We start from the raw sequence: 16403 nt of genomic DNA on the forward strand, positions 1-16403 counted from the left end.
ATTCTCAACCACTGTGCCACCAGGGAAACCCGAGTCTATGTTATTAATCACTCTGCTCCGTTGCTCATAGAGAGCTCTGATCATCTGGAAGGCCCACTTGATATCTTGCTAAAAATCCTTCATGCTGCAATTCTATCAACTTCCTTCTTGATTTATCAACAGAGAGAGGATGGCTACTCCCAGGAAACCCAGGACTAGCCACTCTCTCTAAACTCAGCTTTAACTGGGACAGCCAGCCCCACCCCAGCATTCCCCAGCCACCTCCATGTCCCCTTTTTGAGGAAATCTGAGGACAGTTGGGGAGCTCTTGCCCCAGAATGAAGAACCCTACTGGCTTTTTCGGCTTGTAGCTTAGGCTCAGTGGCTCTCTCTAAGGCCAGCTCCTTGGAGGGTGTCTCATGGGCTGAGAATTGAATAGAGCTTCTGTGGCTGGGCAGCAACAGTACAGCCAGGGTAGAGAGAACATACCAGTGAGGATTTGCTTTCCTTCCTGAAGGTTTCTGCTGCGGGGAGGGAGCAGAGGCTAAGGGAAGCTGGTGACACGCTATCCTTTGAAACCTTTGCAAGAACTGCTGGATTCAGCTTGTGGAAATAATTGCAGTGCTTTAGAAAATTTGAAGGATTTTCAAGGATAACCCAAGGAGCATGTAAAACCCTCTTTGGAGAGTCCTCCAGGGGAATTGCCTCTTAGACTTTATGGTTTTGGACTAATTGTGCTTAAAAAAAGAACCCAGTTCCCTCCAAGGGCCTGGGTGTCTACAGCCTAGGAAGGAGCAGGCCAGGATGGAGGAGTGCATTATAACCCCTCCCTGTGCCCCTTGTGCCCCCCTGGCTGTCACAGACAATTCCACAGCAATAGAGTTCCTAGGCGGGGAATGGTTGGAGGGTGGGAGCTCCCCCAAGGCGCAGTGCCTGCCGCATCCTATTCAGTGGCAGGAGGAGCCCATGCTGGTGGGGAGAGCAACCACCCAGGACTCCTCCTGGGCTCAGCCCAGGGTGTGGGAGGAGGAGGGGGGAAAGCAATCCTCAGCCCTGTGGGGCAATTGCGCTAAGCTCTGGCCCCATGATTTGTGCTTACGTGGAGTATGCAGCTCTCAGCAGGGAGAACTGAGACTCCCCTTCTTCTCCATCCTGGATGCTGGCACAGTTTCCCAAGGAAGGCACCCCAGCCTCGAGGGTAGACAAGCCACTCCATAGGCGCGTAGCTTTGCGTTGAGGTATTGTCCACAGCCCAGAGTGACTCCTTTGAATCAGGCAAGCAGCCAGGGCTGAAGGGCCTGGCCTGGCTTCTCTGAAGGGACAGCAAACTTTGATGATGATGATGATGATTCTGATGATGATTGAGGGGGCAGAATCATATCTCTGAAAAGGCAGTCCTGGGCAGCAGCTTTGAAAGGAGGAGGCCTGAGCAGCAGCTTTGAAAGGGAGGCTTGAGCAGCTGCCTGAGTGGGTCCCTTCAGTGGCAGACGTAGCCTTCACTGTTCGTGGGGTCAGCAGAGGGGCGAGGAGGGGCCTTGTTCCCCTGGAAGGTGGAAGGACCGGCCTCTTGTGCTGAGGACCTTTCTTGCATTCAAGGGCTCATGTCTTCTCCTCCCACGGGGAGCAGGACAAGAGCAACCCCTCTTCCCCATCCAGCTGTGCCTCAGGAGGGGTTCCTGGGAGTACTCTCCTGCGGCTGGAGGTCAGTGTTTCAGAAACGCAGGCAAAGAAGGGTGTGGGCGGCATGGGGGCTGGCCAATCTGCCACGGCGAGGACTTCTCTCTCGTGATCCACCAGCATCAGTGGAGCAGACTCAAGGGACCCACAGGCTGCTGTCCCTCAATCTGCCTGAAGCATTTTTCGAATGAGATTTTCAATAGAAAAACCAAGGCATTGAGTATAATTACAATTGTCCCTTGGTATCCGCAGAGGATTGGTTCCAGGACTGGTGCAGATACCAAAATCTGCGGATGCTCAAGTCCCACAGTCAGCCCTCAGCCCTCGGTATCCACAGGTTCCGCATCCAAGTATTCAACCATTCGCAGTTGGTTGAATCCAAGGATGCGAACCCCAGGATACCAAAGGCTGATTGTACAAATTCCCACTACACCAAAGTGCGTAGAGTGAAAAGTCTCCCTCTTGCTCCAAGCCCCCTATCCCCTTCCCCAGAAGCAGGCCACTCTTATCAGGCTATGTGCATTCTCCCAGAAAGATTGGAGATCTCTCTTTAAAGTGTTCTCTTTTTTTCTGAGTTTGTTTCAACCTTAACTTTAATGACTCCTCTTTTGTGACCTCAAGTTTAACCATACACAAAGTAGAGAAAATAGTATAATGAACCTTCATGTCCCCATCACCCAGCTTCAATAATTTTCAACATTTAACCAATGTTATTTCATCTAACATTGCTATTGTAATTTTCTGGGGGAGGAAAAAAATCTCAGGCATCATGACATTTCACCTCTAAATATTTCTCTGTGCAACTCTAACTGATAAAAGATCCTTTTTAAAAACATAATTACCATGCTATTATTACACCTAACAAATATAAGAAAGTCCTTAGTATTATCTAATCTCCAGTGACTGATTTTGAGTCCCACTGATCTACAAATTGCACGTAACTTGCCCTGCCTGGAGTTGAACGTGGACCCCCTGCTTAGCCTGAGAAGTACAAAGGGTTGGAGACTTGGGCCACAGCAGCCTGAAACCTGTCCATGCTCCCCTTGGCTGTTCTTGTTCAGGCCAGAGGCTCTCTGTGCAAACATTCTTTTGGAGCAGAACAATCTTCCAAGCAACTTCTAAGCAATGAGAGTCTGGAGAGGTGCATCCTCTAGAGGTGGCTCTGTCCCTTGCCTGCTGGGTGGCATTGGGAGAGCTGCCTCTGTACCCCATCAGCAAACTAGAACAAATAACATTGGTCCTCAGAAGTCAGGTGAGTATTTGACAGCCAAGGATAGTAGTATTATTTCTGCTGTGCTCAGAGATTGTATCAAACATACGGCCCCTCTGCAGGGACCACTGTGCCAAGACTGGCCGAGTTTTCATTTTGGTGAAGGTGGATTTTGTGGACAGCTTATTTCTCCACGTTGCTAGTAGCTATTTGGTGGTCCCTAGACACTCCTTTCCTGAGCTTATTCATCTGATTATTCTGGCTTCCAGACTACCCTTCACGCTACCTCTAAGCCATGGGCATCTCCTCATCACAAATACACATCCAACTCACCCCCTGCCCCCATTCATCCTTGCACTGCTCTCTGAATCTTCAGGAGAGAAGAGCACCCTCTACTTCCTCCCACCCCCTGCCAGCTCAAAGTATGTGACATCTCTGGTCCTCAGCCCTCAGTCCTCTTGGCCGGAAAGGCAAGGCCACCAATCGGCATGAAATTGGGTGTGGAAAGTTCTAGCTCAAGTGCCTAGGAAATAATATATTGTCTGCCAGCCAGCCCTCTGTGCCAGGGCTAGAAAAGCTGTAAGAATAAGCCACTGCCTTCTTAAATTTGATCTGGGAGGACATTATCTTGGGGAGCAGAAGCAAATCCTCAGCTCCGCAGCCCCAGTGTTAGCAGGTGACCTCAGGTACTGTGCCTTCTCTGTTTCCCTTTACAATCTTTTTTGAGGACATGAAGTGGCCTGCCAGATTGGGCACTTGAGCCCTTATTTACTTTCCTGGGAGAAATTCACTGGAATTCTCTGAATTTCAGAGTTCACTCTATATAATGGAGCAAAGAGAACCCACTTGCCCAGTGGCCTTCAAGAATCTGGTAATATGGAATCACACAGCAGAGAGGGGAGGTACTATCCAAACGTTTTGGAGTTATTGGCAAGAAAGCTGCACAACCAAAGCAAGCTGTGATCAAGGGGGCCCAGATCCTCTGAGGTACCATCAGAATTGCATTAAGCAAACTGTTTACTAGTTTCATACAATCCTGTATTGTTCCCACAGGCACCCAGTGCAGGCAGCAGGCTGCCACCAAGAAGGCTGGCAGTGCCCTCTTGAGGAATCGCTGGGTAATGCAGGGGACCCAGCCGGACTCTGGAGAACATTTGCCAAGGGCAGCCAGCAGAACCATTGGAAGCAAAATCACAGAAATAGGTGGGGTTGGATAGATTTTTTTAAAAGCCCCTTTGGGGACCTAGAAAAAAACCCTATGAGGGCTGTGGGAAAGGCTCAGGAGAAGGGTGGTGAGCGGGTGCTGAGGCAGAGTGTCAGGCCCTACAGAGCCACTGTAACACAGTAGATCCTGGGGAGCTGGGAACCTTAAGGCACCGGGGACAGTGAACATGACACAGTCACCTGGCTGAGCCCCTTTGCCATCCCAGGCATGAGAACAAGGTGCAGACAGGAAGACATGCTCCATCAAGGACTGTGGCGAGAGAAAAAGAAAGACAGAGAGAAGCAGAGACAGAGATGGAGAAACAGAGACACAGAGAGATTGAGACTTGGGGAGAAGACAAAATGAATAGTATGGCAAGAGAGTTGGAGGAAAGGAGAAGAGAAATGTCGGGGAATATGGTTGAAAAATTGGTATCTGTGAATTTACTGGGAACACATCTTTTCTTCCAAGTAGCTTAGCAGTCCCCAGAGCTGCTGCTGGGAATCCAGGGGCAGATTTGTGAGAAGCTCAGCCTGAGAGAGTCCCCCTGCATATGGACCTGTCTCATCTATTCGAGCTGTGAAAAACCATCTCTCTCATCCCCTAAACAGAACCCCCGGAGTTTGCACTCAGTTTCTTCTGCCATCTGAGAAGCTGAGGGCACACGTTTGGCCCATTTGACTTCTTGCTTTTGGTCCCCGCCTCTCCTCCAGGGCCATTCTCACAACAACCATCCAGAAGTTAATTGTTGGCACAATCCTACAACTCAGCTTCCTCAGTAAGTGGAGTCTGTGGCTGGAGAAAAGGGCTGGCGAGGTCAGGGGTCCTGGGACCCTCTACCATCAGTCGTATGGCCTTAGTCTGGTCTGCTCCAGAAAGCTACTATTATACGGTTCTGCCAAAGGGGCAGTGTTTACAGGGATCCTTTCTCCTTGGGGCTGGTATAAGGGCAGAGGATATAGAGTTCTAGGACTCTGGACAAGCCTCAACTACTACAGGACTCAGGAACTGAGGGGACCCACAAGGGCATCTGCAGAAGATTCACCCATTTCCTAACAGAAGAGCCCAAGCCAGAAAAGTGACCAAGGCCACAATCCAAAGAGAAAACTGTAAGACACAATTTTGCCTCTCTCCCCCCATAGGAAGATTCTAGACTCTGCTCAGTATCTCCTTCCTCTCCTCTCTTACCCCAAGGCAAAGCCATGGGGAAAATTAGGGAGGGGGCATCCCTTACTTCCCTGGAGTCTTAATGGTACTCTTCCAGTTATATGCCAACCAGTTTCCTTATAGGCCATCTATGGGAAGATGTGGGCCTCAAGGTCAAGATAGTCGTGTCTCTCTGAGACTCCTGAGGGGATAGGGAACACGAACAAGGAGCTAGGTAGACACTGGTTAAGATTCAGTTCTTCTAGCAAACCTTCCATAGGCTAATCCCACCCAGTCCTGGGCACTCAAATACCTTCACAGTCTTTAGAAATAAATATTATTAGGTTTAGTATATTATTCCCTTGTTTTTGCTACTTGGCTATTTTTTCTTAGTGTTTCTTTCTCTGTGGAAAGAACCGTATTACTTTCCCCTTCCCTCCATCCTCACTGGCACCCATGGCTTCACCTCAACCCACTCCCTGCCTCTCACCAGCCTGGGTTCAGCTCTCTGACGACACTATTCTCAGGGTGGGATATTGACTACCTAATTCCCAGATTGTGTTCTCGTGTCAAAGTCAATTACCTTCCATGGAAATCACCCACATCCCTAATTCTGACCTTTTCTTTAGCCTATTCTGTGAACCTGCACAACAGGTCTTGCCCCATCCCTGGGTCTCTGTTATCCCGTCTATAAAAATGATTACAATTCTACTTTTCTCCAGCTTGTTCAAAATCTGTTCGTGGAATCAACAGCTTGTGTTTTGTCCTCATTCAGTTGAAACTAGGAAGGATTTGGAGGAAATTATTTTAAAAGACAATTTTTCTTCTCTCTTGTGTTTCTGGAGCTAGGATGGCAGGGAAGGAGCGCTTATTTTCCAAAGGGTGGGGAGAGAGTAAAGGTGGATAGGGTCAAGGGCAGCTAGGAGTGAGGGGTGGGGTTGGGGCAGAGTTGGAAGGACTGGGAGATGGCACCTAGGTTTTCGACCCTGACTGCCTCGCCAGGGCTACCACCTTCCTGGCTTCTGACACTTGTGCTGCCACATCCCACACCAAATAGATCCAAGGATCAGTTGGAGGCCTGCAGGACCTCTTTATTTCCACCCCCCAAACCGCATTTCCAGATGTCTCTGCAGCAAAGTGAAATTCCACACAGGCAAGCCTTGGTGGGGGGGGGGGGAAGAGAAAAAATGAGACAATTGGCAGTGAAAAGCAGAAAGAGAAGATGGAGGCCTTAGAGAAGGGAGTATCCCTGAGGAGGTGGGGACAAGGGGAGGAGAAGGGGAGGAGGAGAGGAGGAGGAAAGCGGGCCTGTCCCTTTAAGGGGGTTGGCTGTCAATCAGAAAGCCCTTTTCATTGCAGGAGAAGAGGACAAAGATACTCAGAGAGAAAAAGTAAAGGACCGAAGAAGGAGACTGGAGAGACCAAGATCCTTCCACCTGAACAAAGTCAGCTGCAAAGCAGACTAGCCAGCCGGCTACAATTGGAATCAGAGTCCCAAAGACATGGGTGAGTTTCAAAAACTTTAGCATAGAAGATTCAAGCCAAAGCACAGGAATTTGCAAGAACTTTGTGGTTCGGGGTTTCTAATGGTTGAAATGAGTTGTGTTTTGGCACCTGTTTTCTTTTTAATTCCTTAGCACGCAATTAAATTAACTCCTTCTCTGCTGTACTGAGAATGATGCTTTATTGTCAAAGAACTCCAGCAGCGCGTGGAGAGCCCCACAGGTCCTTGGAGAGAGTGCCCGGCGGGCTGGATGTGGTCATGTGTCCTCCTACCCCCTCACTTCCCTCTACCTTCTCTTTTCCCCTGGTCCCCAGGCCCTGGTAATGGCCCAGTCAGCTGACATCCCTGGTTTTGCTGGAGGCAATTAATGTTGGCTGGCCCTCAGCTGTTCAAAATGACTGCTTGCTTGATACAAAATTTGGACCCTGCTGGGCATCAGAAGGAAACTGGGAGAGATGGGCTCAGGCTTGGCCATGGCTGAGGAGGCCAATCTCAGGTTCAGGAAATGAAAATAAAGTCCTCAGTGGCTTTACCATAGGGAACGGATATGGTTAAGGGTGTGTCTGTGTGTGTGTGTGTGTGTATGTGTACGTGCGTGCACGCACATGTATGGGTGACCATATGTAGCAAATATTAAAGACTTAGCCTTCCTGAGGCCATGGCTCAGACTCTAAATCCCTGCTATGACAACGAGGTTGATGGGACCTTAGGGCTCTTGCTGACTTGGTTGAGTACTGAGGGCTTCTCCGTAGAGAAGCTATGAGGTCTGGTCTCTGGTGGTGTCTACTCAGAGCAAGGTGTGCAGAGCACAAGGGTCTTTGTCCACACAGGATGCCACAGAAACATGTAGACATTGCTCACATTTGGCAAAACAAGAGCAGCAGCTTGAATACATCCTAAATGAAATGAGAATCAATTGTCCTGAGTATTCACCATCAAATGTAATACTCAGAAGGCTCCAACAACATCCACGGAGATAGATAGGTTTTCAATTATACTGAGCTGGTGTCAGACTTTAGGTTGTTTCATCCTGAAACACTGAGAGAGCTTTTTGAAGCATGTATTCAGGCAGGATAATTAAGAGGGCAGAGAACTGGACTAGAAGTTAACACAACCAGGTTTGAATCCCAGATCTGCCACTTATGAACTTCATGACGTTGGGTAGGTTGCTGTGAATTATCACTTCATCATCTGGAAAATGGGGATAACAATAACTCCTTTGTCTACTTTCAGGGTTATAAAAATCAAATAATAATGATGTGGGAGTCCTTTGAAAATGGGCAAGCTCTACAACAATTGTAAATAATAATAATACCAATTATTATACAATAATGCATATACAGGCTGACTCTTCTTTCCAAAGTGTTTGGGCTTTCTTTGTATGTACTCTGTGCACTTGGGTAAGAATCATTTGTCCAGTTGAGTGTGGCCAGGTGAGAGGTGAATGTTGGAGGAACTCAATTCCTGCCCTAGGTAACATCAAGAACCCTACCTAATGTCAAGGCAGCTGATTGGGTAGCTTGTGAATTAAAAAACGGAGAGGGAGTAAAGAAGGATGCTGAATATTACTTCCTTAGGGGATGAAAGCCCTGAGGAGAAGGCAGGAACAAATAAGGTGACCATAGGGATAGTTTCCTGTTATGGAGGCTGGATGATTTCCTTCAGGGGAGATTACCATAGTGAGGGCACAGTAGAGGTTGTGTATTGGATCCCAGATCCTGGGGGTGGGCCATGCTTGGGCCAGGTGCACATGATGGAGTAGCCATTGAGTTCTCAGTTATTCAATGACAAAGTATCTCAAATACTTTGTAAATAATAGACCATCTCCAGCAAGGTACTGAACTGCTACTACCTCTGACATGGAGTGTGTTGCTGTTTAACTATTGTTAACTTATATCGTGGAATCTGGGATTGGAAGGAATTTAAGAAGCTGTCTGAGCTAATTCTCAATGCAGGATTCCCTTCTACAACACCCAATTAAACATTCCTACAACTTCTTCTTAATCACCCCCAGGAACAGGGAGCTCACTGCCTCAACCATACAGAATCCAGTAGGATTGGAAGTGAAGAGGAACAGGGAATTCAGTAGTGTCCACACAAAAGGTTTACGGGGGAAATGATAGTTCATTAAAACTTGTCCTGACTTGGGAGAGGGATGTTCCAAATGAGTCTTTGGGATAACAATGGAACCGGAAAAGAGCCAAAGAGCAGTAGCTGATTATTCTCTGCTTAGTAACACAATGCCATTACTGAACAGCAAAACATTGGCTCCGGCAAAGCCTGATGTCTGAGAACAGTGGCTGTTACCCCGGTAACCAGACTATGAAGCTTCCCTCCAAAGGTGGCTGTTTGCCGAGCAGCGTAGTTTTGGCTGGCTCAGAGTAAGTGAGTGTAGCCCAGGCAAAAAGTGTGGAAGCAGAGCAGGGGTCCAGTTTTTTACAAAATGCCTGAAGACTATCTGAATCCCATCACGATGGCAAGAATGCTGCAAGAATGCCAGGAGCTAAAAAGAAAGCAGATTCAAACCAGCACATTCATTTACTTTTCCTAGAGACACTGACCAAAATGATCATAGGCAGCCTTCCCCACCCCACTCCTCATCTTGGCCCTGCAGAGCCAGAGGCGCTCTTGGAGAGCCAGGCAGATTGAAAGGTCTGCTCTGCTTCGAGGACCTTTTGCTCTGGCTCTGTGCTAGGAAAGCCAGCAATTTACTCAATAGCCTGACAACTAGAACTATGCTCTCAAATCTCTCTGAGTAGTAACAAGGCCCAAGAAACCCCTGGGAAATGGGTGGGAGGGGAAATATAGTCTCCAAACCTGTGAAGGCAGAACCCCAGCCAGTGGCATCTTTTTCCCTTGTTACCTTTTTGTGTGTTAACTTAAAGCCTTGAAAACCATCCCCAGGATTCCTGGTGCTGAAAGAAAGCAACAGTAGAAATGCCTCCTTGCCCACAGAACTTCAGGTCCAGAGATCATCAAGTCAGGGCAGTGACCTGATCAGGAAGGGTCACAGCAGCCATGGGAGGTGAACAGAGTAGCTTTCCCTTCCTTTCCCACTGTCAGGGCCTGCCCAGTGTCAAACTCACAGCAAAAGCTCAGCAAGTACTGATTGATTAATTCCTCCTTGATTATTTTAACATGGTCCTAAAGGTGATCGTTCAGTTCTGCACTGGCCTCTGAGCTTTCTGCCAGACAGGGCTCTGGAAAGGAGTCAGTGACATTCCGAGGAAGAGAACAAGGTTCCTTAGATCAGCTTCACACTGCAACCAAGGGGAGAGGAGGAAATGGTGGGAGACTAACCTAAGGAATAAGGTATGGAAACTGTTGTCTCTCAGCTTAGTGCCAGGTGCTTCTCTTTAACCTTTCCAGAAGTGGGCAAGGCGAAGACAATGTGTCAGAGATAGAGTTTAACAATCCAGCCTCTACCGCAGTCTCCCAATGTTTGGGTATAAATTGGCATACATGTGTGCACATGTGTATCCATGCATGCGTGCCTGTGTGTGTGTGTTTGGGGAGGAGTAGGGAATATAGGAAACAAGGTGGTCCAGTTGCTGTTGCCATGGCAATAATAATACCTGTTCAAAGAGGAGCCTGAGATTCCTTTTATATTTAACTCTGCATGACTTGACCATCTAGCAAGCTTGGATTCCCATGCCTCAGGGGCTACAGGGCCTCTTTCCAGCGCTTGAATGTGGTATAAGTGCTGATTTCATGTAGGAAAGACAAGATTATAGGCAGGGCTTTGTCTGATCAGGATAAGGCCAGAAGCAAAAGTCTTTGTCTCTGGCACCTCCTGTTGATTGTTGTTTTACTCCTAGAACCCACCCACTCATCCCCATCCATCCCCAGTACCAGTCACGGCTGTTCTAGCATCTTGGTCCTGTCAACTGTGATAGGTCCTGATCAAGGGAGCCTCTGTTCATGGGGTGAGGTTAAGGGGTGGGTTCTGGGAGGAGGGTAAGACTTTAGCTCAGATTAGCGACTTAGGGAGATGGGGCCAGTTTTTCACTCAATGAGCCTGCCTGTTGTTTAGCTCTATTGTATAGGGTTCTTCTATCTCTCCCTTTGTCAGCTGGATTCAAGGGACAGGCTGGGAATTGTGCAGGGCACAATTGGTCTCTTTCTACCATCCCTTTCCATGAAAGCCCTTCCTTTCCTCCCTTTGATGGGTTCCCAGATTCACACTAAATTTCCATCATGGAGCTCGTCCTTGAGGCGTGCCCAGGGCATGGGAAAGGAGGGAGGGCTTGGGAGCTTTTGGCTCCTGCTTAAAGAGACAGCATCAGGATCAATCCAGTCCCTTGGATAGACGAATCTGGATGAGTCACAGCAGTCCCGTTGAGCCTTGTCAGACTCCTGTGAAGAGCATTAATGAGAAGGGCTTGAAGTTCTATCACAGATTGATTAGACTAGTTTGGGGAGTTCGCAGATATATCTAGCCAACACTGAATATCTCCCCTTTGCTTACGTTTTGCCCACAGGACTTGGTTATACACATTTTAACACTAGATTATAGGCAGCTTTGGTCTTTGATTCACAGACATGTTTTTTTCCCCAACAAGACTGAAAGGTCTTTGAAGAAAGGGACTGGGCCTTATAATTCCCTTTTGTTTCCCATAGTGTCTAGGTTACTGCTAATATGCTTAATAATTGTACTGAATCCAATGAACAGAAATGAAAGGAAAACACTGGGGAAGGTTATTATTTTTCTTTATCACCTCTCAACAAAGTCAGGTGGTTTAATCCAATTCTATTGCATTGGGTAATATTATTGCTATATAGTTCTTTTATGCCAACTCCACCATGTTGGAGTCTATACTTAGCCTGGAAATGTGAGAATGTCCTTTCAAGAGCCAAGGAACTTCTTCAGAATCCCTCACAGCCTTCCTGAATCAAACTGATATCTTTTCAACCGTGAAGTCTTCTGAAATGGAGACTCTCTGGCTTTAGGTTCACACATTCCCAAATCAAAGGGAACCCAATGGACCTTTCTCAGAATGTTCTGATTGTCAACTACTTTGATGACACGATTTCTTGCATGTTCTGAGTTTTTCCCAGTTGGAATCCAAAATTTGATTTTTTGCTTGGACTGACTGACTGAGATCCCTCATTTCTGCTGAACTTAAATGCCCCCAGAACAAACATTTAATGTCAATGTGAAGAGGTGGACACCTGATGCTTATGCTTATATTGTTGAACTGTTTATAGCTGAGGAGTGATAGATTTATCCAGGACCATTTATTTCCAACTCCATGTTAGAGACCCATTAAAGCCTATGTCCTTTTGTACCTTGCTTCGAGTGGCAATGGAGCAGAAAAGGGGGTGCTAAGTTATTTGAGCTTTAAGAAAATGGAGGAAAAATGGATGTAAGAAGAAATAATATCAGTTGATGATTCAGAATTGCTCTCATGGCTTAGCCCTTTATCACCCAGTAAGAACACTATATGTGATACTCTCTGGTTATTTGGATGATGCTTATCCCTCTATCTGAGGGATCAGATAGACTAAGGTGGCTTTTTTCCTCATCTTTACAACCCTGGAGGAGGCATCAGCTAAAACTTAGAGTGGAATTCTCTGTTTGGTTAGCAAGAGTTCAAGTTTCTCCATCCCTGCTCACACCTGCACCACCATTTTAGCCCTTTCCAGGGTGAGAAAGCTGGGGTGAGTGAGTGGGCACAGGACAGTCACTTGCTAGGGACGATGCTCTCCTTACTCTGGGCTAAACAAACAGTTCTTCCATTGTTCCCTGGGTCTGATCCCCTCCCCACCCCCAGGCCTGCAGGCCCCTGCAGAATACCAATGAGGCTCCTGAGATCTCAGGGAAAAACAAGGCTTCTTTGTCCAGGGGAGCTATGGAGGGCTCTGTCCAAGACTTGACCCTGTGCTGGGGAGAGAGGGAACAGTGGGGTCACTGACCTTCCCTTCCCCCACCCCCAGGCTTCAGAGACCTTCTTTACTAGAAGATTCTAAGAGTTTGGGGATAGGCCGAGAAGGAAAATGGCAGCACTGTTTATTTCCAAGCTCCTTTTCTTGACTTACAGGATGCATCTAGTATCTTAACCTGTTGAGAAAGAGGAAGATCAATTTCTGAATGTTTCCTGAGGACAATGAGCAATTTCAACTGCTATGGTTTTCTCTCTGGTATATACATGTGTTTATGTGAACATTTGCATTCATGCATGTGCCCCCGCCCTGGCACGTGTGCACACACGCGCACACCCCCCGTGGGCCAGCTCTAATGAAGCACTGCTTCCCATAGAGGCCAAGTTTTCTGACAGCAGTGCTTCAGTACTTAGAAAAGGGAGGAAATTCAGTTCTGCTGCAAATGTTAGCTACTTATTTTGCTTGGCTTGGGCTTCTGAGTCTTGTCTCTGGTGTGACATACAAGAATCTTTGAGGAAGTGGCTCTTTGAGCACCAAGGAAGGGCTGTCATTTTAGGGGACAGTGGGTAAGAGGACTCACTCATTCTGTGGCTCTGAGAACAGAGATAAATAAATGTCTCTGCCTCAACTTTCTCATGATAGAGATAATTTGGTCCTTCAAAATCTGTTCACATGGATGCAGTTCAGCCAGGCAAATCACCAGATGGTCAAGCACTCAGGTCTAAAAAGAAACTGTACTATTATTAAGAGGTTCAGGCAAAGGACTCCCCCGGTCCCTGGTACCCTGGAATAGACAAGCGAGCTTTGGATAAAATCCAAACCTAAAAATTAATACAATTTATTTTATTTGTGTAAGGAGTTCCAACATGCTTTTCCAAAATAGCAGCTTCTCAGCACATTTGCTGATTATTTGTGTGTGTGTGTGTATACACACAAATATTTTATATATGTGTATACTATATATATACACAAAAATACAAAAATAATTCATATGCCATATCTCTATGATATGTGGATAGATAAAATCAGTGTATATATAACTTTTTTCTGAAGAGTTTAACACTTTCATTTCTTCCACCTTTTGGGGATCTGGCTGAGAGGCCAGAGGGAGCCCTCCTTTTCCCATCTAGTCGGTCATCTACTGGATATTTTTTAAGTTTCACTCCACGTGACACCTTAGAGCTCAGGGCTAGTACTTGGGGGCACAGCTGCTCTCAGAGCCTGTGACTTGCGTGCCTTTCCTGCTTCTCAGCAACACTGGCTTGGAGCCTGAGGTACCAGGTCTGGGGAATCTCAGGGGCTCTTAGCACTTTAAGACACCTGTGTTCCCAGGCCCTGGTGTGTTTTGCCATTCCAGAAAGACGTTTCATGCTTTGTTGACTTTGTATAAAGTCTCTTTGTAGCTGTTTTGACAGAACTCCAGGGTAGGACTGAGGGTGGGGACATTGGCCAAACTGTAGTATTGGGGGACAAATCAGCCATGCAAAGTGTCCAAAAATCATTCAGCCTGCATTGTTTATTACTGAGAATAATAGTAATCCTCCCATTACCATTTCCCATCCTCTGCCAGTTCCCTCCTTTCCTTTGGACTGCTCTCCACACATCCAGACTAAGAAGAATCAAGCATTCCATGCAGCAAATACACACAACGTTCAGGAATATCCAGGAACATGCAATTTCCAAAGTTTCTCCACCTGGAATGCTGTTTAAGGCTCAAATGTTGTCTGACAATATCAATATCTCTGGCCTGCACTCATCCCTTCCTGGAATTCTAAGGGCATTTACCCTTTGTAACCATTTACTTGGCGGCCTGGAATTGTTAGTTGAAAATATTAGGTCTACCTAGCTCACTTGCCTCAGTAGACAAACAAGTCCCCTGTGGCAGAGTCTATGTCTTTACGCCTTCACACTCCGCATAATACCTAGCACAATGCTGGGCACATAGTAAGTACTCCGTAAGAGTTGATAAATGATGAAACCAAATCAGAATGAGAAGAAAGGAGGGAATGATTGCATCATCTCTCTAGCTGGCTACCTGAATACCGATTGTTCAAAAACCCACGTACATTCTGGGAATTAAAGGTAAGGATTTATCTTCAAGAATGGAACAAAGTATAGTTTGGGGGGGTCAATCTCACATTCTAAAAGTCTAAGGTTCTAGACTCTCCTGCTTTTGGCCTCTGGGGTGACACCCCCCACCCCCTACCATCCGTGCATGTGAGCACAGGGCCTGGCTGGGCTGGTGGAGAGTGAAGCTATGTATTGCCCATCCCTGACTGTTTACCCTCTTTCGTCCTCAGGCTTGTTAGAGTGCTGTGCGAGATGTCTCGTAGGGGCCCCCTTTGCTTCCCTGGTGGCCACTGGATTGTGTTTCTTTGGGGTGGCACTGTTCTGTGGCTGTGGACATGAAGCACTCACTGGCACAGAAAAGCTAATTGAGACCTATTTCTCCAAAAACTACCAGGACTATGAGTATCTCATCAATGTGTAAGTACCTACTGTCCCACACAAACCCTGTCTATCTTGGAGATACAGAACTCATCAGTACCTTAGTGACTAGTAGGGGATTGGTGTGGGGCCAGACAGGATTCCTGGATCTTCCTTCTGTGTGCAGGTTCTACCTGTGCCACATCTGAAGCCCTGAATGAAGGGAAAGTGCCACATTCAGAGGGGGAGGTCTGCCTGCCTGCCAGCCCACTCCTAACCACACCCACCCCACCCTTGCTTTGTCCCACATGTTTTAATTTCTGCTAGGTAGGGTTAACATGGACAGAGTTGGAGCCTCTGAAGTGGTCCGTATAAAGAACTCGGCGGAGGCACAATGACTAGACAGAGTGGGGCTGCTTCTCTTGGTTTACCACACCGCTTGAGTCCGCTCAGGCACAGTACTAAGCCTTTCCTGTTCCTAGGGCAAGTTAGACTCCTCTTCTTTCATCCTTCTTCCTTCTTGCCTAGCTCCTCTCTACTCTCTCCTCTGAGGGAGCATCTCTGAAGGGTCAGGTCAAGGAGAGTAGTGCCCCGGTTCTTCAGGTTACAGGGTAAACCAGGTGTTGGGGAGGAGCATCCTCTTTTACTTCAATAAAGATAAGGTAGAAGCACAGAGGAAGAACCTAGTGATCCCTCTAAAGAATCCCTAGCCTTGTTTAGGTGCCCACTCAAGGGTCCAACTAACTTATGCAGCAAGGGAACTGGGTCCTCAATTCATTAGATTTTCTGGCTTTTTGTCTGTCTGTTAATGTAGGATCCATGCTTTCCAGTATGTCATCTATGGAACTGCCTCTTTCTTCTTCCTTTATGGGGCCCTCCTGCTGGCTGAGGGCTTCTACACCACCGGCGCAGTCAGGCAGATCTTTGGCGACTACAAGACCACCATCTGCGGCAAGGGCCTGAGTGCAACGGTAACAGGGGGCCAGAAGGGGAGGGGTTCCAGAGGCCAACATCAAGCTCATTCTTTGGAGCGGGTGTGTCATTGTTTGGGAAAATGGCTAGGACATCCCGACAAGGTGATCATCCTCAGGATTTTGTGGCAATAACAAGGGGTGGGGGACAACTGGGCGTGAGTCTGTGGCCACACCCCCACCCAAGGCTGGGTCCTCTTTAGGGGCCTGGCTTTTGAGTGAGGACGTGATGGCTGCAGCCAAACGAGAAGGTCAGGAAGAACGTGGTGCCCAGCTGGCTTAGCCTCACTTTTTAAAAGTTCCCTAGAAAATTTCATCTCAAAAGGAAAAGCATGAGTTTCGTGGGATGCTTTGTTCAATCAGACCATTTCTAAGCCATCTGTTGGTACCCCTTTACTCCCC

At 47.4% G+C, this 16403-nt stretch overlaps 1 protein-coding gene across 3 annotated transcripts in view; it reads left to right on the forward strand.

The window, feature by feature from the left end:
- Positions 1-6583: 6583 nt before the first annotated feature.
- PLP1 (proteolipid protein 1) overlaps positions 6584-16403 on the forward strand; it is a 34809-nt gene continuing 24989 nt past the window's right edge. For 2 of the 3 annotated variants that reach the window (XM_059910142.1, XM_059910141.1), the window contains exons 1-3: positions 6584-6722; positions 14904-15090; positions 15845-16001. In XM_059910142.1, coding sequence (XP_059766125.1) covers positions 6719-6722; positions 14904-15090; positions 15845-16001 — 348 coding nt within the window. In that variant the 5' untranslated portion in view covers positions 6584-6718. Of the gene's footprint in view, positions 6723-14903; positions 15091-15844; positions 16107-16403 lie in introns of all 3 variants that reach the window. The other variant, XM_059910140.1, reaches the window with a different exon arrangement.

Source organism: Balaenoptera ricei, chromosome X (genome assembly GCF_028023285.1).
Source record: "Balaenoptera ricei isolate mBalRic1 chromosome X, mBalRic1.hap2, whole genome shotgun sequence".
Taxonomy (NCBI): Eukaryota; Metazoa; Chordata; class Mammalia; order Artiodactyla; family Balaenopteridae; genus Balaenoptera; species Balaenoptera ricei.